The following is a 27,998-nucleotide window of genomic DNA, read 5'->3' on the forward strand; positions in this document are numbered from 1 at the left end:
AAGACGTTGGGTGGCGCTATTGACCCCTAAACAGTTCACTTTTTTTGAGGAAGGAGACAGTTCTTGAACTAAAACCCCTCAGCGATGTATCCGTACAAGGACAGACCCCCTTCCCCTTCAAACTTTATCCCACGCGAAAGGTCTGTGTGACTGGACTGAAGAAGAGTGAGGAAGCTGTGAGATGCTTCTGCCGGGCAAAGTGTGACGCACCAGTTGACGGTACTGGCAGACAGCTGGGAAAGATTACGTCGGCATTGCTTAACCGAGGCACTTTAAAATCCAGATCACAAGACTTGGCGCCTTAAAGTACTACGCTAAGAATCCAAGAGGTATGTAAGTTATCAGAAATGTTTTTGTTCGGATCCAGCCAACTGAATCATTTAGACTGATTGAATCATTCAAAAGAACAAATTTGCGTCGATTTAAAAGTCAAGTGACAGATAACGAAGACAATTGACAGCTGTGTTTAGATGAGGTAAAACTTCGGAGGCAAAACTCTTATCAGCTACTTGAACTGAGGACTTCACTAACTGGATCACTTTATTGCTCTAGCTCTACAATAACTGACAAATTATCTGATGACTTTACAACACGGTCAATAAATCAGCGTTGTTTTGCTTGGAGTTTAAAAGGAACCGACAAGCCCTCAGACGGTCGGTCGGTGTGATGCTGTGTTTTGGGGAATTGTGTAACGTTACGTTTGTATCAGTTGGTTTTTAAAGCGCTTGCTGGGAAAGAGAAAGGAAGTGGTTGAGAACTTTGAACCCTGACTGAGAGTTTCACTATCATCATATTTCAGAGGAGTCCCGTCAGTGAAAGGTGGCAGACCGATGCATCACATTGCGGTAGGATTAGAAACGGAGAACCGGTTCTTATTCCGAACCGATTCCTTTAAAAATACTAGAGCCGCATGTTTTTCTTTTCTGTTCCTTGAACAGTTATTTAATCAGTTCTCTAATTTTTAAAATTGCCTGACAGTGTTTTCTGCACTACTTATTTTATACTAACGCCGGTATTGGCTCTAACGTTACAGTACAGAGCGATTCACTAATGAATGACTGTTATCAGCCGGTTCTTTTTAAAGTTTTAGTTCACTCAGAAATGAAAATTCTGTTATCATTTAACTTACACACCCTCAAGTTGTTCTAAACCTGTATGCATTTCTTTCTTCTGTTGAACACAAAAGAAGATATTTTGAGCAAAATGGTAATCAAACAGTTGTCAATGAGGCCCACCATCTAGTTACTGACATTCTTCAAAATATCTTCTTTTGTGTTCAGCACACTTGGAACAACTTGAGGGTGAGCAAATCATTACACAATTTTCATTTTTGGGTGAACTATCCCTTTAAGAGAATCAGAAACATGCAGCCTTGGCCAAAAGGTCTGGCAGCGACATAAATTTGTTGGTTTGCAAAGTTTGCTGCTTCAGTTGTGGTGTTGATTCACATTGTTTCTAGATTATTGTGCAGAGTGATCAGGTGCATTTTAAATAATTGCAAAAAAAAAAGAAGAAAAAATTCACTGTTTTTTGTCAGCATACGAGAAAGTGTGAAAAAGTACTAGTCAGGTAAAATCACACTATCATTCTGAACTTAATTATTAGAGCAGATTGTTATAAATGGAGAGAAGAAGTGCTTCCAATCCTTGTGTTCTAGTGTTAGCAGTGATTACCTCCAAAGATGTGCAGCCATCATCGAGTTGCATCAAAATAGCCTCACATGCATCTCAAAGTACAATTTACCGGATCATCAAATTTTCTTGGAGAGAGGTTCAACTGCACTGAAGAATGCTTCAGGACGTTTTAGAGTGTCCGGCGTGCGGCAGGACCATCTCCTCTTGAGGAGTTGGCGATGGAATCGTGTCACCACCATTGCAGAGCTCGCTCAATATTGGCAGATGGTGGGTGTGAGTGAATCTGCATGCACAGCGAGGCCAGGACTTTTGGACAACGGCCTGGTGCGTCAAGAAGGGCAGCAAAGAAGCCACTTCTATACAAGATAAACATAAATGAAATTCTGCAGCAAGTACAAGGATTGGGTAGCAGAAGACTGGTGCAAAGTTATTTTCCTTAATATATATCTTATATATATATATATATATATATATATATATATATATATATATATATTAGGGCTGCACGATGTGTCGTTTAAACATCGATATCGCGATGTGCGAATCCACGATAGTCACATCGCAGGATGTGCGATGTAGGCTGTCGTAGTTAATCCGTGATTCATTAACCTTACGGGCCAGCTGCTCCCCGGCCTTTTTAACACATATGATTCGCGGATTAATTGCACATCTTAACCATCATAGAGTGAAAGTTTAACATTTGCATGTGTTTTTAAGTCCTGTTAGTTTAACAGGGCGCATTTAAGAACGAGCAGAGTGAGAGAGCCCCGGCCGCGTGCGCGCTCACCTTCACCGTCTTCAAACAACGCGAGCGCTGTCTTGCTCTCTCTCTCTCCCTCGCGAGTCGCGCATATTAATCAAAATCAATTGACACGATGGAGTCGAACAAAAAAACTATCCAGTGATGAAATGTTTTCTGTGTTGACAAATATTGTGCGATATCCTAAACTGCCGAGGTAATTACACAACGCGTGCCGTAGACTCGCCTACATGTCAGATTCGCGAACTAATGATTCCTTTGAACCCGAACCGATTCAATTTAATGAATGGTTTTTAAACAACTGACCTGTCCAACACTGAACTCACGAGACGTCTGAATTGGTGTATATATATAAAAAAAAATCGGTAGCACCTTACAATAATGTTATATTTATTAAACTATTTAACTACATTAGTTAACATTTACTATTAGTAAACTGCACTTCTACAACATTGTTAATTTCAACATTTAGGCTATATAGCCTTATTGAAATCAAAAGTTGTACAGTATGTGTTAACAGTAATGCACTGTGAAGTAAAATTACCAAACAATAACAGCTGTATTTTTATAAACTAAGATAAACAAAGATGAATAAATACAGTAACAAAAGTATTGCTCATGGTAAGTTCATGTTAGTTATTAGATAGCCTACATTAACTAATGTTAACAATTCAAACCATATCCTAAAGTTACAAACAAATCATTTAATTTAAATAATACTCTTTTTAAATCATTTAAAATGAGAATGTAAGTGTGTTTACCCCATATTTGTTTGTAAGAAAAAAATAGATTAGATTTCATTTCATATCGCAATATATATCGTAGAAAAATAAAATATCGCAATGTCATTTTTTCCTAATATCGTGCAGCCCTAATATATATATATATATATATATATATATATTACCATTAAAATACTCTAAATCTTACAAAAATGCCTATCATTGTTTTACAGTATACCGAAAAAAATAATCTACATACTGAAGCTGCAAACTTTTCAAAACACAATATTTTTCTCACAGCCAAATCTTTTGGCCATAGCTGTACAGTGCGACCAGTGTAACCCGCCGTTTCCTGAACAAATAACTCATATAATCCGGTTCTTTTTAGTGCAGTGCGACCAGCTAATCGATTTCTGAACACCTTGTATTAGTCAATACCTTTTAGTATATCAACGTTAAGCATTCATTAACAACATTATCAATGACATTCAGTGGTTGAAATGTTTCTGGTTTATTCCTGATTTGTCATATCTGCTCTGCAGACAGCGTCATAATTTCGCAACAGGCTTCTGAGGATGATAAATTCAATAAGAATGACTTTTTTTGTGCACTCACTCTTCTATGACCTTATGTTCTCTCTGCTCTGACAGGGGAATGATGGACAGCGAAGGGTTTTGCAATGATGATTATCACAATTTAAGCAGTGATGATGAGCTGGTGGACATTTCAGATGTTACAATGGACTTCAGTGAGGATGTCCCGCCTCTGGACCGAGATTACAGCACAGGTAGGGTCGCGTACTCAGGCACGACATATGTTGTGGGCATATGCATAGGGATTGGGGTTGGGAATTGACTCCCTTGGTCTACATATGTGCATTTTAAGCAATCTTGAGGGCAAAGATTGGATAACATTAGCTTAAAAACCACATCCGCCTTTTTCATTTTCGTTTGTGTCAATGAAAAAAAAAAAGTAAACAAATCGTCATGAATATTTTAATGAATATATTTTTTCTGTTCTAATAACACTTTTCATTGGTAAATAATAACAGGATGATAATAGAATTTTAATTATTAGCAGAAGTATCCTTTTAAAGTTTGAGGACAGACCAGCAGTGGACATATCAGTATGCTAAGGATGCAGACATTTAAGGGGGTCTTGTGAAAAATGAAAGGAATAAAGAAGGAGACGTATAAAGAATTTTTTTTTAAAGGTGCTCTAAACGATGTCACGCTTTTTTTAGGCTGAAACATTTTTTGTCACATACAGCAAACATCTCCTCACTGTCCGCTAGCTGCCTGTCCCCTGATCACATTGTAAAAAAACGCGGTCTCTGTAGACAGCCCAGAAAACGACAAGAAAAGCAAACAGGCCCAACCTACACCACGAAACATAACAAACAGTGTTCCAGCCAATAACCGACAAGAATGATTTTGGGCTGGCGTTTGGGGGGTTAGTGCGCGTGCACATGAAGGGTGGTGTGGGGAGTGGAGGAGAGAGAAGCATGAAGAGGGAAGTTAGCTAGAGGAGAGATGTCCTAGACAACGTCAACGACTAACGTTAGAATTATATTCTCTTGAATTTTGATATGTCTGGCACACAACCAAAGAGACAACGTTCTGATGAACAAATAGCAAAGAAGAGGGGAAAAAGGAGAAGTCCTGAATTTACATCGGAAAAGTTTCCGTTTCTGTTTCAGGAAGCACGGAAGGGAGGGGGAGGGGGAGGGGGAGGGGGAGGGATGGGGAGGGGGAGGGAGGGGGAGGGGGAGGGGGAGGGATGAGGAGGAGGAGGAGGGAGGGTCAAGCTAGCCTCTGTTTTGTTTGACAATACTTTGAACGTCAACAAGAAGTGACGTCACCAAGAAGTCACCCAACATCGCTTAGAGCACCTTTAAGGAACTAGAATTTATTGTGATTTATTGTGGCTAAATGTCTGTCCTGACCACATCCTGTAAATACATTTGTCAAAGCCACACGTTTTACCATATTCTAGTTTAGGGTGAAAAGTGAATGTACCGAAAGGCTATCAGTAAAGTGTAACCAATTCATTCACAATTCAACCGATTAAATTCATTCACAATTTGTACATATTCATTGTTAATCTTATGCTTATAATCTACTGAAAATGCATCATTGGATATTAACATTTCTATCATAACATAGTTATATTACATTTGCTACTTGAATCCTACATCTCACTTTTTGACTGTTAAAAACTGAAGTGTTGTGCTAGAATTGAGACTCGGCCTCTGTAAAACGTAACGGTAGGCTAATATAAATACCTCAATGGTCAGTATGGCCATGATCATTGCTTGTTTTGTAAAACATGTAGGTTTAATCTTTTAGTCACGTCATTGTGGTGGGACCAGATCACTCTGTTCTCTCTCTGCACAGATACAGATGATGCTGTGCGTGATGTCACAAACAGACTCTTTTTCAGACCAGGAACTTCCTCTTTTAATGTGTGTGCATTTCACAATCTATTCTCTCTTCCCCATTTCACTGTAACTTCCTGTCTTAGACTCTTACTGCTATATTTAACTGTTTTATATTGTTTGCTAGAAAACAATTTAATTCAATATTATTTTGTTTTTGATGCAAAGACTAAACTTCAGGGTAGGGTTGCACCAGCTGTTCGTAAGTTCTTTCTTAAATTGGAACGTAAAGTCCACAAGTAACTACTAGCTAGTTTTGTAACTAACTCTGTACTTTATTCCAGTGCACCATTTGCTCATAAGGCAGAACGTAGCTAGTAGGTCGTAAACTCTACGTAAAGTAGCGTGTAGTCGTATAATGTGACGTTTACCCTTGATGATCCAATAGCAGCCTTCAAATACGTGAGCAGAAGCTGTTTAAATGCTGCGAATTTCAGTCTATCCTTCATTCTAACTTCTTTTGCCTCATTTAAATAACAGTAAAAATACGATACGTTTCCATTAAATAAGACACTTAATCATGAATAACATAAGTGTTTTTATATGTAAATAGCATTCAGAAACTGTATTTGAAACAAAATTAATAAGGATAAACAAGTGACGATACAAACAAACATAAGAAATAACATTTATTGATTATGACTGATTTTATTTGACATGCACAACACAGAGTGATGGGACATATGCACTCAGCGGCACGCTGTAGGACGGGTTTGTGTTGATGAGCCGCTAACAAAGTAATCTACTCACATAATATTCTCTCTTTTAAAATGTAAGCAAGTGTAAATGTCAGCATTATCATATATGTCTAAAGAATTAAAGTCTGTCAGGTAGAGCTTATTGATGCAGTGCAGTTATTTTAGTAACCGTTACTCCTGATCGGAGGCTTCCGTAAATATTTAGTTAATGCGTAGAGTTACGCTTCAACTAATTTTAATGGTGCAACGCAAAAATAATTAGTAGTGTGTCTGTTGTATCTATCTTAGTGCCCATTTACGTGCCCATCTAGGCTAAGTTGCAACTTAGTCACAGCTGGTGCAAACGGCTCCTGGGTCGAAAGCAGGGGTTTTCGATCTTATAGATGCCACCGACCCCAAATATGATCATCCTTTTGTGTGTTACCCCCATCCTAAAATTTAAAAGGGATATACCTTTTATAAACACCTAGTTGAAACACTGAAAAATATATATTGTAAATTAGTTTCTATTTAGTCACATTATTGGATTTTTGTACTCTATAGTTATGAACTGTTAAATGTATTTAATTTTAATCTATTTTTTTAATTTATTTATATTATTAAATTGAATTATTTTGTTTAAAGTTTAAAATTTGAAAATGAAGAAATTAAAATAGCCATAAATATTATTAGTATTCTAATCTTACAGCTGTAATGTAAAATAAAATGATTGTTTTTGTATTATTTAATTTTAATCTAATTTTTTTTATTTATTTATATTATTAAATTGAATTATTTTGTTTAAAGTTTAAAATTTGAAAATGAAGAAATTAAAATAGCCATAAATATTATTAGGATTCAAATTTTATATCTGTAATGTAAAATAAAATTTTATATATATATATATATATATTACAGTGAAATATTACAGTAATCATATGTCTTATTTTGCTTTTATTTAGTCATTTTAATTTTATTAGTTAGTAGTAGTAATGATATTATTTAATAGACATAAAATTAAAGTTTTGGCAGAACTACAAGCAAGTGCAGCAAACCTGATTTTTTTTTTTTTTTTTTTTTTTGCTGAAAAATAAGTTGTATTTTAAATCATAATCACAATTTTTATCATTACAATTACATTACAATTATCAAAAATTACAATTCGATTTTTTCCCTATATGTTTGTGGTACGTAAAGTAATGCGTATGTAATGTAATGTACGTTTTAGTGTAATTTTCTTTGGTATGAATGTTTTGTGTGGTTGTTCAGACTAATTTAAGTTTAGTGTGAAGGCTTCAATGATTTTTTAATCATTAAGACAACAATGGCAAAACATTAATGAAGGAGACATTATGCACTGTGTGTGTTTCAGCTTAGTTTTCAGTGGTGCACTGGGAGATAAAGAGAACATAAAATGAAGGAGAATTGCAGAGATCAATGATCTTGAAGATAAAAGTATTTTAGAGAGTTTAGCTCATGGACACAGAATCAAACCAGGCCAGCTCAATTCTGTCTGAGGTTTACTGCTTGTATGATTTGGCAGTCATGACTCACTGTGACAGGAAGGAAATGTAGTTACTGCCACCGTATGCATTTTACCACCCGTTGAAGACTGATGCTGTCATATTCATATTCAGTGGGATTGTTAAAGACATCAGCACCATTCGCATTATTTCATTGCTTGAACGATTTGGATCGAGGGAGTCAACAGAGAATTAAGCGAAAGAGTAAACTAAAAGGAAGTAGATTGAGAGTTTATTTTAGTTTGAGCTGCTGTTGTTCATGGTAAAGGGTTCATGGTATTCTCTTTATTTTTGTTCTTTCAGTCTTTACTCTTTCTATACATTTTTGTTTTGTTCTTTTGGATCATCAGTAAATGACAGCATGTGAGATCACAGTTAAATGAGAACACACACCGATTCATTTTACAGAGCTGCTGGTTCCTCTTAAACCCCCACCTCTTTTCCACCAAGACTCAACACAAAGAGTCAACACTTCTCCTTTAACTTAATTTTTTGCTGTAGTGCTTTGGTTAGATAAGATAAAAAAAAACGTATTTTGAGTGCTAAAACTTCTTGAGAAGTTTAATTGAGAAAAATCGCATTCAAACTTTTGTTCACACCGAGTTCCACTGTTGATCTTTTTCTTTTTTCTTCTTTTTGAGGAGAAACTAAAACATCTGTAGTCAGTAGTCATTTAATAAGAGCTTAGTCTGCACTACAATCGTTCAAAAGTTTGGGGTTGCTAAGATTGGGAAAAAAAACACGTCTATTTCAATATAATTTAAAATTTTATTTATTCTTTTAACCCCTTAAACCCTGAGCCATTTTTGGAGTTTTTTTGTCTGAGTGACACACAAAAAAGTAAAGACTCATAACTTCAAAACTATAACAAGGAGAGTCAAAAGGTAGGTATCGTTTGATAGAACTCTTTTCAAATTTTTTGAAAATATAAATTACATTACATTTGGATATTCTCCTGCCGAGAAACTGCTGATAAATACAAAAAAAAAAACATAATTTTTTTATGATTTTGCATATCTCTCTTGTTTGACATGCAATAACTCGGGGAGGAAATATGGTAGCACAAATTTTCTTTTTTGGGGAAGTACCCCTAAATGTGAGCTGCATCTGAATCAAATTTTGTGGTGATCGCATAAAGTACTCAAAAGTTACAGCATTTGGAACAAAGGTAGCCTTTTTGTTTAGTCCTCACACATTAGGAAAGCAATAAAAAAAAAGAGTTTTCTGAGTGACATACACAAAACTAAAGACTCATAACTTCAAAACTATAGCAAGGAGAGTCAAAAGGTAGGTATCGTTTGAAAGAACACTTTTCACATTTTTTGAAAATATAAATTAAATTACATTTGGACATTCTTCTGCCGAGAAACTGCTGATAAAAGACAAAAAATAAATATAATTTTTATAATGATAATGCATATCTTTCTTATTTGACATGGAATAACTCAGGAAGGAAATAAGGTAGGAGGAAAATTCTTTTTTGGGGAAGTCCCTCTACATATGAGCTGCATCTGGATAAAATTTTGTGGTGATTGGATAAAGTAATCAAACGTTACAGCCTTTGGAACCAAGATAGCATTTTTGTTGAGACCTTGACGCCCCCTCATGGGCATTTTTTATAGTGTTTCACCATGAAGAATATCTTGTCATAAAAGCAATAGATAAAGTTAATTTTGGGCTCATTTTAATTGTATGAATATGCTGTAAAAAATGAAGTGCCATTTTCAACGATTTTTGAATGTTTCGTGAGATGTATGATGTTTTTGACACATTGCAGTACATAGTACAAAAAAGTATTTTATAGATTATGAAATTTTTTTTATATCTTTATCAGCAAATAACTCAGCAATACTTTGGAGTTTTTCAAATAGGCTACATTCACTGTAAAGTTCAGACTCTAAGGTTTCAAATGACACCAATTTTGTTTGAATCAAGGCAATATTTTTGAAAAATATGCTAATGAATATTTTCGCAGCTAGGGGGCGCCATGGGTGGCGCACACGGGCGGTACACTCCGGTTTAGAGAGACTAGTCAGCACTCGTTCAGAGTTGATCGAAGTGGTTAGATTCTTTAAAAAGCTGAGATTCTAAGCTTTAAAATGATACATATTTTGTGTTATTCCACGTTTGAAAACGAGCGCGGACGGTTCCGGGAAAATTGGAAAACACTTTGCTCCCCAGAAGGATGAGAGACTTGTTTTTTAGCCAAGTATGCATTACTTCGTGAGGAATATCTCGTGATCAAAGCAATGGATTCTGTTGTGTGTGGGCTCTTTGTAATCGTGAGAATCTGTTGTCAATAAAGATGTTCGATTTTTCACAATCTATGCACGTTTCATTGAGTTATGAGCTGAAACGTCACATCAAAACAACATAGCATCACTGCAATTGCTACTTCATAGGTGCGCCTCTGGTATTTTTTTGTGTCAGAACGCTATAAGGAATATCTTTAGACCTGAGTGATGGATTATGGTGTGTTTGGGCTCTTTTTAATCGTAACATTCTGCTGTAAATAATGATGTGCCATTTTCCACAATTGATGCATGCTTCATTGAGTTATGAGTTAGAACGCGACATAAGTGCTACATCTATAATAAAGCTCTATGTGCGCATTTGTGTTACAACTCCACGAGGCATAACTTTAGATATGAGTGATGGATTACGTTGAGTTTGGACTCATTTTAATTGTAAGCATCTGCTCTAAATAATGATGTGTCATTTTCCACAATCGGAGCATGTTTCATGAAGTTACAAGCGGAAATGTGTCTAAAATTCAGCATCCATATATGGTTTACCCATGGGTCTCTTGAGGGGCTTATTTTACAAAAACCTTGCTCAAGTTTAGTAAAAGCCTGAAACAATTATGCTTGTTGTATTCTACTCATTGAGACCTTTCAAATGACATATGACACAAGACTATCTGAGCAGTATGATGTTTTTGACACATTGCAGTACATAATAATTTCCTCTTCCTCATAAATTATGTATTAAAAAAAAATCATTTTATCAGCAAATAACTCAGCACTACTTTGGAGATAATCATAATGGCTACATTCATTGTAAAGTTTAGACTCTAAGCTTTCAAATGATGCCTATTTTGTGTTGATCAATGCAGTAGTTTTGAAAAATATGACAATTAATTTTTTCCATAGCTAGGGGGCGCCCTCCGGCGGTATAATCCGTTCTAAAGGAATAACTCGGCACCTTTTAGGAGTTGAATAAAATGTATAGGTGCATTGAAAAGCTGAGATTCTAAGCTTTAAAATGATACCTATTTTGTATCATATCATTCAGTGGTTGCTTAGTAATTTGATTATGAATTTTTTTCATGGGGTGCCGTCCCGCCGGCGGGACGCTTAGGGTTTAAGGGGTTAAAGGCAAAGCTAAATTTTCAGCATCATTACTCTTCAGTGCCACATGATCCTTTAGAAATCATTATAATATCCTGATTTGATGCTCAAGAAACATTTCTGATTATTATCAATTTTAAAAACTCTGCTTAATATTTTTGTGTTAACAGATAGGCTATATTCTTTGATTGAAAAGAAAGGTTTGAAATATATATTTTTTTGTAACAATATAAAAATCATCAAAGTAATGACTTAATTTTTGGTCTTTTCCTCTTGCAAAACAAAAATATATGACAAATAATTATACGTTTTCTATTTTTTGGAGCCAAAGTCTCCAAAACTGGAGCCAAGCTTAGACATTCTTTGAAATATTTTCACTGGTGTTTCTCTGGAGCAACACCAGTGTTTGCTCCGATAAAGATTCTGACTGCACAAACCGGTCCTATTATTAAGCATGAAATGCGACCTTATAGCCAGCAGCATTACTGTCCTATGTGTCAGATGTTGAAAATATGGAAAATGCTCTTGTGCTGTCAGAGGCCTTGTTTCAGGTTGGACCTGAATCTTTAAATTTGTATCACACATTGGTTTAAAACCAGTCTGAAGGCCTGGTGTCTCTCGCTATACATCTGTTAAACCAGCTTAACGAGTTTGATCTGAAACATTTGTTTAGTTCATTGTCATTTGACTTATTTGCATACCTGGGACCTGGCCTCTGTTTCTCAAAAGCATAGTGCGCTAAGCTGATCATAGAGACCATTGGTGCTAATGATTCTACAATCTGGTTTTAAGAAACGCTGCCTTGTCCAGTTATCTGCTGTATATCTCCTGTCTAATCTGTACAAAAGTGATTGACTCTAAATGTACAATATTGACTCTAAATGTAGCGTTCCATTACTTGTCTCCTAGTTCTTGGAATAAGATAATTTACTAAAGAAGCATGAAAGAATTTTGTGCTCTGGAGGTTAGTCATTGTTTCTAAGTAAACACGCTAAAAGTAAAATAAAAGTGCTTTATGTACTATGTAAACATATGTAACAGTGACTTGTATCCTGTCCTAACTGGCTTGTATTTTGACTTGACTTCATCCACTGTTATTTTGTGGTCAGGATTTGAGGTCAACATCAGCCCTTTTCTTTTTGTTAAGTCTGTCTGGGTCATTGAAAGTGTGTTAGGCATTTGCCCTGCCAGCGATATCACACACGCTAACAGCTCTGATTGACAATGTAATGGTGATCTGGTTATCTGTAATTCCTCTCAGGCCACAATGGGAATTGTCCATCATTAATTGCCATTTTATTTGCATTCTGCTTTCACAATAGAAAAACAGCATATGCGTGCAATCCTGCATGCAAAATACAGAGTGCCTGCTGGTTTCCCATGAGTATTTTTGTTGTGTTTTGTTCCCGTAGGCCACTGTAAAGCAGATTGGAGACTAAACAACAGTCCTAAGCTGTTAGATATACTGGATGACACCATTCCTGGCATTGGCACCTATGAGGACTTCAACACCATCGACTGGGTTAGGGAGAAGTCTAAAGACAGAGATCGGCATAGAGAGGTGAGCGGGGTTTCCAACTGCTTTTGAAAGTCCATCCACAATTCCTGCTCTAACACCTTGTGTTTCTTTCAGATCACCAATAAGAGTAAGCAGTCTACACTAGCCTTGCTCGTCAGCATCAGTGATGCCTTTTCTGGCTGGCTTCTAATGCTCCTCATTGGACTCATGTCAGGTCAGCCCACGTCTTGCCCACTTCCTGTTTATTTCCACGTTCTAATTCAGGGGTTTTCAAACTGTGGGTCACGACCCATTTGTGGGTCACAGATTGGGTCGCGCAGTCACTATTGGCTGCAGCAAAATTTATGTTTCATGATTGACACACATACACACATACAAACAGGTCGCACGATGTACCAACGTTAAATAGAAATCGCTATATTGCTTAGTGCGATTTTAATTAGATAAATATGTCAGCATTGTGTTTCATGAAGAGCACGCGTGTTTATCTGCGCATTATTAACAAGAAGAAACTCGTTTACTCCAATCACTGCTCTCCATTCTATCATGAAACAAAATTTCTAATATCATGAAATATCTGGTCACCCTATATTTAAATGGAGTAGTGTATCAAATTGATAAAAGAATAAAACATGTTCATGTGAATAGCCTTTTTATAGTTCTGTTGTTTGTTTCATGTTTGAGAATAGACATGACTTTCTTTTCTTCACTGGAATTTATCCACAACTTGTAATATTTGAAAACAATATTAATAAATACAATAAATACTACATTAAAGGGATAGTTCACCCCAAAATGAAAATTAGCCTATGATTTAAAGCTTGGAAGAGCCAGGACATTTTTTTAATAAAACTCGGATTGTATTTGTCTGTAAGAAGACTCATATACACCTAGGATGACTTGAGGGTGAGTAAATCATGGACTAATTTTCATTTTTGGGTGAACTATTCCTTTAAGGCAATTCTTAGATAGCATTCTATGCGTTGGGTGTACTTAAAGTCTGTCAATCAACATTAGAGCGCCACCCTCAGGCTGAATAACACAACCACTGCCAAAAGTGTTCTACCTGTGTTCAGCAATTACAATATAAAGCTTACAAATTGTTTATCATAAACTAGTACTAAGATCCGGTCCTACCTAAATTTACGGTCAGGAGCCGCTACTGATAATGTATTTTTTGGCCTTTGTTGGTGTCTTGATTGTTTAATATCTTTCTGTTTGTTTCCTGAGCTTGAATGCACAAAGTACAATGAAGATTTGTACCTGCATACTTTCAAAGTAGACCTGCATACTTTCAGTACTGTACTGTGTTGAATTATAAAGGTATAGAAGCCCATTTCTGGCATATTAGAAAATATACATCATAAAAATATATAATAAAAATGTGACATTATGAGATAAGTCAAAATAATAAGATAAAGTCATCATTATGACACAATTTTGTTGACTTGGTATCTCATAATTTTGACCTTTTATGACTTTCATAATTATAATTTTTTTCTCTTATGTGTCGGAAGTGGGCTTTTATAGTATAGAAACCCATTTCAAGAAAACTAACTTTTGTCGAAAATCATAAATATAACAAAAAAGTAAAATTATGAGATAAAATAAAAATTATGACACATTTCTAGTTTATGTCTTGGTATGTCACAATTATGACTTCAGTAATTATTGTTTACCAAAGCTTGATTTTAAAATTCCATAGCCCTAAGGATTATACTTATCAAAAGTTGATTAGAGGTGTGCTATTACTTTTTGTTTCACTTTCATACCTATGATTTTATTAACAAAAAGGCAACAAATCAATTGACATATCCAATAAAATTGCATTGAAGAAAGGACCAGAGTCCTATCTAAGGACCAGAATGTCATAGGGACTTGGGGATGGGGTTGTTTGCCTTGGGTCTGTAAGCAAACACCTAGCTAAAAATGCTTAAAACACCCTTTGCAACCCTAAAGCAATACTTTGGCAACCTCCCACAATAACCTAGCATCATGATAGCTAGTTTTCATGGGCAAAAACCACTCGTATTCTCTTTAGAAAATGTAAAAAGTAGCGATAATTCTTTATTGTGTGAAAATGCATTTGTGTGACTTGAATGTCTTTTGTGTCCCATCTCTTCCCTCACCAGGGGCCTTGGCTGGAGGTATAGACATTGCCGCCCATTGGATGACAGACCTTAAAGAGGGTGTGTGCCTAAACGGGTTCTGGTTTAATCATGAGGACTGTTGCTGGACATCCAATGAAACCACTTTCAAGGAAAGAGACAGTTGTCCTCAGTGGAAAAGCTGGGCAGAGCTCATGGTTGGAGTCAATGAGGTGGGTTCCATATTCAACCGGCACGGAAGCGTTGCGTGACAGAGATCCATGTTATCAGTGCACCATACTGCATATGTAATCCAAGGCTCGAAATTGCAACCATTTTGGTTGCATATGCTCCCGAAATTTAACCTCAAAATATATTTGGGAGCATTTGTGCGAGTGCAAGTAACTGTTTTGGTGCGACCTGTTTTCATTTCTCTACAAAACGTTCACTAATTACTGCACAGAGTATGTGCCTGCTGTGAGCTGATAGAGTGACCGGTCCACTGTTCACTGTCCATGGTCCCCTTTACATTCTTAACTTAAATGCAGATTTTAGATTGGTTAATATTAGCCATCAATCACCCCTTTCACTGCGCTCTGTTGTCACGTGACAGGGGGCTAACTAGTGCACAAAATGTAAAGAAGTGAAGAGAGAAGATGAAAAGAACACAGAGCTTTCTTTTGCAAGCCACATAAAGTTAAAGATAAGCGTGAGAGCTTGATTAAACACCAGGAGAGTGCCAAGCACAAGAAATGCCGGGACAAGTGTGTGGCTAAGAATTCCGGATCGGGTTCAATTGTTGAAGCTTTTAATCGTCAGGATACTGCCGGCCGTTCCACTCAGTTGGCAGAGCTGAACGGGAAATTTAACACCGTCTACACCATCGCTAAAGAAGAGCTCACCTTCACTAAATTTACACCCATGATGCAGCTCATGGTGCTGCTTTTAAATAAAAGAAATCTGTTAATAATATCAGGGTTTCTGCAGGTCTTAAAAAGTCTAAATTCGCCCTTACACAAAATGAGGCCTTACAAGGTCTTAAATCAGAGCAGAAAGTTTTAAATTCATAGACACTGTATTAAATGTTGCATGCCTTGTGAAAAATGAATATCTTCCTCTGTATTTTTGACCTGTTTTTCAAATACAAATATCTATTTTTGCTGGTGCTCCTAACTGTTTGAATTTGGAAGAACCCGTGCTGACAAGTAAAAAAGTTAATTTCAAGCCCTGGTAATCATTTCATCATCATGTTGTGGTTTACTGCTTTAAATCAAATGTATCATTCATGTTTTCACTGACACGAAAAATCACAAATGTTCTTGTTTTAGTAGAATATCACATTGTTATTTACATCTAGTTGACAGAAGAAAAACAGATGTGAGATTTTGTCTGATTATAATAAGTCTTCTCGGCTGAGCAGAATCCAAGCTTCACAGGCCTGTTTAGCTCAAAGATTTCCAAATGTATGACAGTGTTCTGCAAAGCCTAAATGAAATGAGTGGATTAGAGGTCTTCTCTTGCTTAACTATTCGTCTATGGGGCTGGGGTTGGTGAGAGTTTTAATACTTTTAGGGTGTATTCACACCTGCCTTGTTTGGTTCGATTGAATCGAACTCAAGTTCGTTTCCCCCCTTGGTGTGGATCTTTTGGGCAGGTGTGAATACAGCAATCACACTCGGGTGTGGACCAAACAACCGAACCGAGACCCAGCTGAAGTATGGTTCCAAACAAACTCTGGTACGGTTTGTTTACGGTGTGAACATGAACCAACCCAATTGCAGAAAGCACTGCGCCTTTAAGACTTTATTTGACTGCCCTTATGAGGATACTTAAAGGAACACTCCACCGTTTTTTCATATTAAACTATGTTATTCCCTTAACTAAGACGAGTTGATACATACCTCTCTCATCTCAGTGCGTGCACTCAATCGCTCTGGCGTGCGGCGACACTTTGATAGCACTTAGCTTAGCCCAGTTCATTCATTAGGGACCAAACAGAGATGAAGCTAGAAGTGACCAAACACCTCCAAGTTTTCCCTATTTAAATACAGTTACACGAGTAGTTACACGACCAAGTATGGTGACACAAAATAAAACGTGGCGCTTTTCTAAGCGGGTAAAAAGGATAACTATAATGTATGGCGGAATAGCACTTGGGACTCGGGAGCACTTTGACTCGGCGCAGTAAAAAGTCACGTTGGTTCTAATGACAGAAGTGAGAGGGAGAGGGGGAGAGGATTTTTCAGACGTGACTTTTTACTGCGCCGAGTCGAAGTGCTCCCGAGTGCTATTCCACCATACATTATAGTTATCCTTTTTACCCGCATTTTGGCATAATGGTGTGTGTTATTGTTCGTTCAAGCGCAAAAGACAATTCGATTCCGGCGCGCTGTCTGTGCACGCGATACTGTTGCACGTCTTTCTGCGCGTCGTGTGTGCATCAGGACATTCACAGACAGAGCGTTCTCTTTTGTCTTATCGCGCTTAAATGCTTTAAAATCATGTTCCCTCCGCCAGAACCGTCTTGCAGCACATCGTCGTCTTCTTAAAATCCTAATTAAAACGTAGATGACATTGTATCATATGATGCTCATTAGTTTCTTCATATTGTGTTTGTAGAGAATAACACAGAGTCAGTAAAAGAACAAATATTGCATTACGAAATATCTCCATGCTGAGCCTGTTTTTGCACTTCCTGCTTTTCCCTGCTTGAGAATTCCTGTCCAATGAATGGACGACCTTAGCACACGTGTGGTTTTGTTTCCAAATTTTGGTTCACTTGCAAAAAGAGCAGTGTGAAAGCGAACGGTACCAAACAAAAAAAATCAACATCGTATTTGGTCCGGACCAAAGCAAGTGAACAATCGGACTTTCCTGGTGTGAATACACCCTTAGTGTTTTTATAGTCTCTTGTTCTAATCAAGGCTAAATTTATTAATGTTGTGAAATTTTCTATTTAATATATTTTAAAATGTATTTTTTCCTGTTATGGCAAAGCTGAATTTTCAGCATCATTACTCCAGTTTTCAGTGTCACATGATCCTTGAGAAATCATTCTAATATGCTGATTTGCTGCTCAAGTTTATTTTTTTTCTTATCAACAACGGTGAAAACAGTTGTGCTGCTTAATCATTTTTAAGGATTTTTTTTTTTTTTTGATGAACCGAAAATTCAAATGAGCAGCTTTTATTTGAAATAGATTTTTATGGATTTTAATTGCATCCTTGCTGAATAAAAGTATTAGTATCTTTTAAAAAAATAAATAAATCTTATTAACCCCAGATTTCTAAACGATAATGTATATCACCCCCTTGTGGTATGAAGACAAAGCAACAATGTAGAAAGTTGAATAAATTACAGTAAAGCATTTTCATCTCGGATGCATTTTTTTTTTATTCACAAATACTGAATAGCAGTAGGTTGTTTTGTTTTTTGTTCGTTTTTTTAAGGAATTTCCAATTTTTCAGTATCCAGTCTATTGAGAATTGGAGGAATTCTTTTAAAGACCTTTAAATCAACATTTCATGTAAATCTAGAATAAAGATACATATTATTAGGGAGGGAGTTTCAAGCCTCAATTAGGAGGTCATATTCTCCTAAATCCCTCATTTGATGATTATCAACTTCAGGACGCGAGTAAATAGCATGTAAGAATAAGTGTGGCCTCTAACTGTCCTGTAGGGGGTGACAGTGTATAAGTCCCCTTGATTACAGCTGTGTCCTGTGTGTGTCCTGCAGGGGGCCAGTGCGTATGTGGTGAGTTATTTCATGTATGTGTGCTGGGCTCTTCTCTTCGCCTTCCTGGCAGTGACTCTGGTGAGAGCCTTCGCCCCTTACGCTTGCGGTTCAGGAATACCAGAGGTGAGAAGCTCCTCAGATGCTCACATATGATGAGCCATGTATCTTTTCACAAATTCAAGCTCTTTCCACCTATAATACAATTTTCCTTCAGCCGTACAATCACAATTTCGTAAAGATTTTGTTACTTTTGTAATTCTAGTGGTGCAGAAATGGCACACTTCAGCTTTACTTTAAATTAGGCTAAAAACACCTCCTTTTGTCAGTTTTATATTTCAAACTGTCTGAGTAAAGTGAGAGCGTGAACAGAGACAAACTATTTTTCTACAGTTTTCTGCACTGTTTTCAGATGTTCAAAATGTTTTCAGATGTTCAACCACAATTGCTTCTACACTCTAACCTTGGCAGAGAGAACAATGCAGGGCTTTCTGACATAAATCACACTGTCTGTCTGACAAAACCCCATGTTAGATGATTGCAGTTGTAATGCTGATTTAAATTCATGTGGAGGAGTTGTCAGAGGAGATTTAAGGATCGTTTTATTGGCTGTTTTTAAAACGACCCATTAAGACATGTTCATATGCCAAGAAAAACTGCTTAAGTGAATTATACTTGCTCCTCAACTCTTGGTCTGGAAAATGGCCAGTTTTTGGGAATCATTTTGTATCCCTTTGTAACCTATCCCTAATTCTTGCAGATTAAAACCATCCTGAGTGGCTTCATAATCCGTGGGTACCTGGGTAAGTGGACCTTGATCATAAAGACCATCACGCTGGTGCTGGCCGTCTCTTCCGGCCTCAGTCTGGGGAAGGAGGGTCCGCTGGTTCACGTAGCCTGCTGCTGCGCAAACATCCTATGCCATTTCTTCACCAAATACCGTCGAAATGAGGCCAAGAGACGAGAGGTGAGAGGAACTGGGGAGGGAGATGAGGAGAGGAGGAATGGAGTGATGAAGTGATAAGGGAGAGGGGAGTGTGGGATAGACTGACAGAAAAGTATTTTGTGTCTTGGACCAAAACTTGTAATGTAATACATTGATATAAACCTCTTGGCTTGGTCTCTTTTAACTGATGTGCTGGAAGTTGCCAGTGCCAAATAGGTAATAGAAATCGTGAACAGACGAGGCTTTTTCTAGGCTGTGCTCCTGAATCACGTGATCAGGATTATATAATTGAATTGTATAATTCGTTGTTCATATATTTAGGAGGTTGAATATGCTCTTTATTGTGCATTTTAGTTAGGGAATAGAAATGGAATGGACTGTAAATGAAGTAAATATATTTATTATGTGTGTGTGTGTGTGTGTGTATCAGGTGTTGTCTGCAGCATCTGCAGTGGGAGTGTCCGTAGCGTTCGGTGCTCCTATTGGAGGGGTGCTTTTCAGTCTTGAGGAGGTGAGCGCTTTATATTTCTGCAGTCCTGCTATAAACAAAGAGATTCTTTTATTTTTATAGTACTGTTTCTGATATGTTTTTTCCATTTTGGAAGGGTTATTATATAGTCAGCCAAATAAACTCAAAATAAACCCAGACAGGCTGATCAGTGATTATTTTGAGGGGGTCATATTATGAAAATGATAATGAGTGTTTAAAGGGGATTTCTCTATGATTCAGTTTCTGTATATATCATTGCGGTATCATTTTATTTGGTCAACAAAACATTTTCAGAAATTAATAATACTATAAAATAAAACTGTTTCACTGTTATTTATATGGTTAAAATCAATTTTTGTGAGAAGAAGAAGTTTAAATTTCAGGTAATTTAAAACATAGACATATCTTAAATGTATTCTTGTCATTTGACTCTCCGGATGTATTACATTTTTAATGCATTCTTGAAAGAAAGAGAAAAAAACAAAGTCACGCTATTGACACAAATATCTGATAAACATCCTAAAAAGAGCAAATTCACATGTACACAAGATTTTAAATGTTTTTGAAAGAAGTCTAGGCTGCATTTATTTGTTCAAAATGCAGCAAAAACAGTAATGTTGTGAAATATTATTACAATTTAAAATAAATGTTTTCTGTCAATACATTTTGAAATATATAATTCCTCAAATGGCAGAGCTGAATTTTTAGCAGCCATTGTTCCAGTCTACAGCATCACATGATCTTTCAGAAATTATTGTAATATGATGATTTGACGCTCAAGAAACATTTTTATAGACAATTTGGGTGTTTAAAAACAGCGATGATGTGTTTTGTGGGCGGAGCCCACCTGGTGGCAGGAAATGACAGGTTTATATAAAAGAATAATAGGTAAAAAAAAGGGGGGTAATTTCGAGTTTATATCTCAAAATTCGGAGATATCTCAGTTCTGAAAAGAAATCCCCCCCCTCCGAATTGGGATTTAAACTGCCAAGAAAAAAGTCAGAATTGTGAGAGAAAAATGTTATAGGTTTAAATGTTATTGGTTTGAATATTATTTTATGCTGTAACTGTACGGCTAATGTCCCCAATGAACTGCCTATGTGAATATAATGTAGACCTATTATTTACATCAAATTGATGCTTTAATAGTAGATTGATCATCGCAGGTTTCATCAGTCGAGTCTGTCCGTTTAATGGCTTGCAACCATAAATGTCTGCGTCCGGCTTCAAAGGGCGTCTTCGACGACAGTATATTAAAAAAAAAAGAAAGCCATCTTTACTTGCATTCCGATTGTGACATCCAGAGGCACAAGACAATGTTTTTCTCTTATTCCTTGGATTTTGCACGTTTTCCTCCACTTGTTACCACTGTTTTCTGCCACCACAATGTGCGCGCAGCTACAAATGGCATAACTGTGGTGTCTGCTCCCAACTGGTCTATTATCATCTATGTTTTTTTTTGTTAACAACTGTTTATTGAGTTTTCTTTTTTAAAGTCAAGAAACAAAAAAATACAAATCAAAAAGCTACTGTACAAATCTATAACCCACCCCTGGTAGACTTCAAGAAAATAAAAATAAAATACAAACATAGAATGTATTATTATCTGTGTTGAAAACATCTGCTGAATGTTGTTCTAACACCTGACAGTGACAAATGTCTCTCACATTGTCTTTTTCAGGTCAGCTACTACTTCCCTCTGAAGACTCTGTGGCGTTCGTTCTTCGCTGCTCTGGTTGCTGCGTTCACCCTTCGCTCCATTAACCCCTTCGGCAACAGCCGTCTGGTCCTTTTCTATGTGGAATTCCACACTCCCTGGCATTTTCTAGAACTCATACCTTTCATATTTCTGGGCATCTTTGGTGGCCTTTGGGGGGCTTTCTTCATTCGTGCTAACATCGCCTGGTGCCGCCTCCGAAAGAACACCTGCCTTGGGCACTACCCTGTCCTAGAGGTTCTGTTGGTCACCCTGATCACAGCTTTGCTAGCGTTCCCGAATGAGTACAGTCGAATGAGTGGCAGCCAACTGATCTCCGAGCTGTTCAACGACTGTAGTCTGCTGGACTCGTCGAGAATCTGCGACTACAGTGGAAGCAGAACAGGAAGTGCTAATGTTACTGTCACTAACGGTCTGGCGAATCGCCCGGCGGGGCCAAAGCTCTATACGGCTATGTTGCTGCTTGCTCTTGCACTGGTCTTTAAGATGTTGATCACTGTGGCTACATTTGGCATGAAGGTAACAGACTTAGATGTGTTTTGACTGCTAAACAAACTCTAGTCTCAGTTCAGTTCTGAGAGTAAACTGCTTAACGAGTATATGGATGTTTTTGTGTGTGTGTGTGTGTGTGTGTGTGTGTGTGTGTGTGTGTGTGTGTGTGTGTGTGTGTGTGTGTGTGTATACATCTATAGATCTTTTTTAGGTTGATATCTTAAAAAAAAAGAAAAAGAAAAGAGCTTTCATTAAGATGTTGTTTGGGTGCAGTACAAAACTTTTTCCATTAGATCCCAAATGCACACACACAATTTTTTAGTACGTCCATTGCACACTCTGACAATCATACCATCACACCCACACAATTATAGCTGCATAATTTATCCAATTGGCTCTAAAATATGCTGAAGCGGATAACAGAAATACAGACAAAGACTGTATAATTTTAATTAAATGTTCCTGGGATTAAAAAATTGCAGTTTCAATCAGGACATTTTTGTCCTTAAGGTCCTAAGTCTAACTATTTTGTGTACCTACCTAGTGTAAAATAGATTTATTAAAGTAAATGAGAAATAGTAAAATTCCAATATAAATGCACACTTGTGCCAAAATGTATGCAGTTGGCATTAACACAGGCAAAATTTATATATATAAAAAAAGTAATAATAAAAAAACCCTGAAAAAGACAAAAATGTCCTCCATGAGTTAATTGCAGTTTTATTCCTCAACCGCAAAATCGGGCCAAAAAGGGCCAAATTATCTATACAATATAATAATAGCCAAACACTTCAGAATCACACTTCAAATCAGAAATTTACATACAATTTAAGTTTTTCTTGTCACATGACTACAAGTTAGTTTGGCAGGCATTTTTTTTCACAGAATAATAGTAATTATTATGTCAGAAATGTCAACATTTTAATGAGATTTCATTTCAAATGTCATCCAAATAAATTTGGACTCAACAATTACACATTATTTAGTTTTCCTTGGTTACATTGCCTATATAAATTAATCACCTGAGGCGATTTGTTACCTAGGGTATCGATTCCGAAGTACTGGTGTCATAACAAAGCCAAAAATGTGGTATTGATTCAACCCTAGTCACAATAAAACCTTCAAACCTTCTTAAGAAGTTGTCAAATCACTGCTTGCATAACATGTAAGTTCTGACATCTTTATCTATTTCTTTTGTCTTGCTCTTTGTTCCTCTCTAGGTGCCATCCGGTCTTTTCATCCCCAGTATGGCGGTGGGGGCTATAGCAGGCAGGCTTCTTGGTGTGGGCATGGAGCAGCTGGCCATCTACCACCATGACTGGAATGTTTTCAGAGGCTGGTGCTCTCCTGGGACGGACTGCATCACGCCGGGCCTGTACGCCATGGTGGGCGCAGCAGCCTGTCTGGGTGAGGGGTGATTTAGCTCCATCTCTGTGAAAAATTTACTGAAGATTCATTTTCCAGATGATTTATTTTTCACTTTGCAGTAACAACCTAATTGCCTTGTGCAGTCCTCCATGCAGAAGCATTTCATGTTGGCTTTCAGGAGCATGGCTTGACCTTGCTTAGTCATTGACTTTTAATGAACTATTTCCTTTATACACCCTAATTATTGGTGCTTGCCAAGGCTATCTTCAATATTACTGTTGTTCATATTTGTGTTTAGTGGTTTATATCTGTATTAAAAAGATATATTTTTCCCACTCTAGGTGGTGTGACCCGTATGACAGTATCTCTGGTGGTCATTATGTTTGAGCTGACTGGAGGTTTAGAGTACATTGTGCCTCTCATGGCTGCTGCCATGACCAGCAAATGGGTCGCAGACGCTCTGGGTCGTGAGGGCATTTACGAGGCCCACATCCGTCTCAACGGTTACCCCTTCCTGGAAGCCAAAGAGGAATTCCGCCACAAGACTCTTGCCACGGATGTGATGCGACCACGGCGGAGCGGCCCACCGCTGTCTGTGCTGACGCAGAGCAGCATGACTGTGGAGGAGGTAGAGAGACTCATCGTAGACACCACCTACAGTGGCTTTCCTGTGGTGATCTCACAACAGACTCAGAGATTGGTGGGCTTTGTGTTGAGGAGGGATCTGGTCATATCTTTAGGTGAGTATTTGTTTTTATCGGTGCTCCACATATTTACACTATTTATTTATATATACATGTATATACTGTACATAGTCCCGTTCAAAAGTTTGCGATCAATAATATTTTTATTCAACAAGGATGCATGAAATTTGTCAAAAATGACAGTAAAGATTTTTTACATTGTTACAAAAACTGTTTTCATCATTGATCATTATAATAAATTTTCTTGAGCACCAAATCAGCATATTAAAATGATAAAAAAAAAAAATCATCAACTCTCATATCAGTTGTGGTAAACGGAAGCTCAAACAAGTTCGCTTGACGTTCGAGAACCAATGAGGTTCATTCTCGTGTTACGCAGCACGTTTGAGCTTCTGCAAGAACCAATGAGGTTCATTCTTGTTACACAGCACAAACATGCCAGTGAGGATCATTCTTAGCACGTTTGAGCTTCAGCAAGAACCAATGAGGTTTGTTCTCGCATATCAAGGTTAGGCTTCTGTTTATGTTCACTGATCAATGTTCAAATGTGAATAAAAGCCTAAATTTAATCTGTTCATCATATAAAGCGATCGTGTCTCTTCAGAAAATGTGGACTAAACCGCTCAATTTACAAGGATTAGTTTTATAATCTCTTTTTAAAGTGTCAAAGTGGTAGTTGCGTAACTGTCAATGGAGGGACAGAAAGCTCTCAGATTTCATCAAAAAGATCTTCATTTATTTTCTGAAGATGAACTACGGGTTTGGAATGACATGAGGGTGAGTAATTAATTACAGAATTTAGATTTTTGGGTGACCTATCCCTTTTAAATAAATTTAAATTGAAAACAGTCATTTTAAATTGTAATGATATTTAACAGTATTGTACCTCTTAATCAAATAAATGCAGCCTTGCTGAGCATAAAGAGAAATCGATCCCAAACATTTGAACGGTAGATTAAACAAATATATGACATCAGTTTGACTGTAGGAGTCTTTCAAAACCAGCCGACTGACGCAACCAACCACAGTCTGAAAGCAGTTTTTGTATATTTTTCTGAAGTTTTGTGAGATCAAGTTGTGCCTGAGGATATCTCATTTTCTTGCTACTAAGTGTCCCAAACCAAACTCTTGAATCTCTGTCAAAGAGTTGATAGCACAAAGATTTTGTCAGCCTGGCGCCTTGTAAGCGCAACTTTGTTTCTTGCCTGACTGATTAAAAACCTTTGTACCCTTATTCCAAGACATTTTAGAGCAGCCAGCCAATTAGATTGGAAGCAGTGATTTCAGCCAGTTCTTGTGTGCAAGTATGATGGTCCGTGGGCTGCAACAGACGTTTTGCTAATTTGCAGTTGTTGTAACCGATAGATTAGTGTTGCGTTTCTAGCTAATTTTCTTGTTTATTGTCTCTTTCCTGCATAACTTTCACTCAATCATCTCAGAAAATGCACGTCGGCATCAGGAAGGTGTGGTCAGCGTGTCTGCCGTCCTGTTCAGTGAATGTGATCTGCCCGCGTCACCCAACACTCCTCCTGCTGTCAAACTGCACAGCATCTTGGATCTTAGCCCCTTCACGGTCACTGTGCACACACCCATGGAAATCGTGGTGGACATCTTCCGCAAGCTCGGCCTGCGGCAGTGCCTCGTCACTCAGAACGGGTGAGTCTGTGTGATCCGTTAAAAGAAGTCGATGAGATATGCGTGTAGTAGATATTTGTTTATTCCCATGAGAAGGAGAATGAGGCTATACATTTTTTTTTGTTGCATCTCCAACTAGAGTCAACTGAACCAAATTGAAATAAACAGCATTTTAGTGTTAATGTCTCATTTACAACTATATAAATGCAAGTCACATTGAAATATGTTAATCTCACCCTTAAAGTCGCACATTAGCTCTGTTCCAAAATCTAGTGAGCTTGAGCTACCTAACATTTAAAGGCAACATCTGTGGCAGCAACTCTATGCAACATTCTAAGATACATTTAACATTTGGCCAAACGCTGAGCATCACAGTCAGATAAGGCAACCCTAGAATGCCTTAAGAAGAGGTAAGCTGTAAAATCCTTTCAAAATGCTGGACAAGAGTTGAGAGAAATGTTGATAATGTTAATACTTAAATTGTATTACATACTGAAAAGTATATAGGTCAGTGGTTCTCAACCAGGGGGCCGTGTCCCACTAGAGGGCCTCAGCACATTTCCAGGGGGCCTCAAGATTAGCTAAGACAAGGCAAGCTTTAATAAGCTTTTTTAATTTGTTCTCTCAACAACTCATTTTTATTTAAGAGGGCCCCCATGGTTTTGGAAAACCTGGATATATGAAAGAATTGTGATTTTATAGACCTGGAAAAGTCATGTAAATTTTTTAAAACTTATAATCATGGAAATTTATATAATGAATGAATGTACATTTTTATAGTTATATCAAGCGTTTGGGTCGAAATTTCTGAGAAATTGCTGCGAGTAAAAAACTATCACAAATGACTAGAAAAGTTATTTGAATTAAGTGGTAATAAAAAATGGAAACTCTGAAAACATAGTTGCAGCATTTGAGCAGCTTTGTCATAATAGGAAATTGGTTAGATTAGCTTAAATAGGTAATCTTAGCAACATGCTAATATCATACAAATATGGGAGAGTTGACTCACTATTGATCCCAATAGAGTTAGGTGTTGAGCATTTCACATCAGTCATTTATTAGGTTCTGCCTCAGTTTGAATGCTGCCTTGCTGTGTTTTGCAGTGTCAAAAGTTAGCTCACTAGGTTTGGGAACAGATCTGTTGTCTCCACGTTGCAGTTTAGACTGTTTATTAAAATATACTTTGTTTAAATATACGCCAACCCAAGCAAGAGGGCTTCCCCTGCTGAGTCTTTGTTCCTCCCAAGATTTCTTTTGCATTCACTACTACATAAACATCTTGGGGAGTTTTTCCTCACCACTTTCGCTCACTAACTGCTTTGAAACAATATGCATTGTATTTCTTGGTTCAATTTAATTGTATAGCGCTATTCACACTGTAAATATCCAGTTTAGCACTGATTGAATAAAATGATCTCAGCACCTCTGAGATGGGACATTTTCATCCGTATGTTTTTGTCTTCTAAAAGACCATATTGAGTGTCTGTTCTTTTGTTTCCACAAAGGTCCTTTCTTATAAGAGCCATGTTTGTTCAAAACAGCTGAAGCTGATTCTAGTTGCAGTTGTTTTGCCTTTTAAAGTGTGTGTGTGCGTATGTTAATCAGCTCCCGATGTTGAGTAGATCAACGTGGCTGTTGGTCTTTCTCAGTCGCTATGATCCACCCTTCAAGTCTATCTAGAACAATAAAAGGAAATTACATCATATAAAAAGAGAGTAGACTTAAAACACATGCACACACTAGTACACATGGCCTTGAAATTTTATGCAAACAGTCTCTCTCATACATATGCTAACTAGGACCATCTGTCCAATAATTTTCTGACTTGACAGATCAGTGATTTGTATTAATTAAAAACAAGAATCCTTTTTTCTGACTCTCTTTTCTGTCGCCCTTTTAGGCGTATGCTGGGAATCATCACTAAAAAAGATGTTCTTAAACACATGGCGCAGATGGCCAACAGAGACCCGGATTCTATCCTCTTCAACTGAAGACTCTCAGGACACACTCCTGCACACTCCCACTCGCACACTGAATCATCCTGTGAGGACGGTGATGATGTTGATGATAATGGTGGTGGTTGGACTGTGTGTGTCACGGAGGTACTGCTATTATAGAGTGGTGTGAGATTGGCCTAAGGCAGCTTTTTGCTGCTCCAGAACTGGACCTGTTCAGACAGGAGCTGTCATTTAGCCTGTCCGG

General features: G+C 37.3%; 1 protein-coding gene across 4 annotated transcripts; it reads left to right on the plus strand.

Moving 5' to 3' along the window:
- The first annotated feature begins 2 nt into the window (after positions 1-2).
- clcn5b (chloride channel, voltage-sensitive 5b) lies at positions 3-27,996 on the plus strand. Of its 4 annotated transcripts, none has more exons than XM_079866199.1 (13): positions 3-329; positions 3,767-3,903; positions 12,516-12,664; positions 12,737-12,836; positions 14,755-14,942; positions 18,448-18,570; positions 19,205-19,411; positions 19,821-19,901; positions 21,562-22,116; positions 23,310-23,496; positions 23,799-24,197; positions 25,601-25,817; positions 27,697-27,996. In XM_079866199.1, exons 2-13 carry the CDS (start codon positions 3,771-3,773, stop codon positions 27,785-27,787), a joined length of 2,430 nt encoding a protein of 809 aa, XP_079722325.1. In that variant the 5' UTR covers positions 3-329; positions 3,767-3,770; the 3' UTR covers positions 27,788-27,996. The 4 variants fall into 4 exon arrangements, with proteins under 4 accessions (XP_079722325.1, XP_079722324.1, XP_079722323.1 ...); XM_079866198.1 differs by lacking the exon at positions 3-329 and adding an exon at positions 332-845; XM_079866197.1 differs by lacking the exon at positions 3-329 and adding an exon at positions 411-475.
- The last annotated feature ends 2 nt before the right edge of the window (positions 27,997-27,998 follow it).

Source organism: Squalius cephalus (genome assembly GCF_949319135.1).
Source record: "Squalius cephalus genome assembly, chromosome: 3".
NCBI lineage: Eukaryota > Metazoa > Chordata > Actinopteri > Cypriniformes > Leuciscidae > Squalius > Squalius cephalus.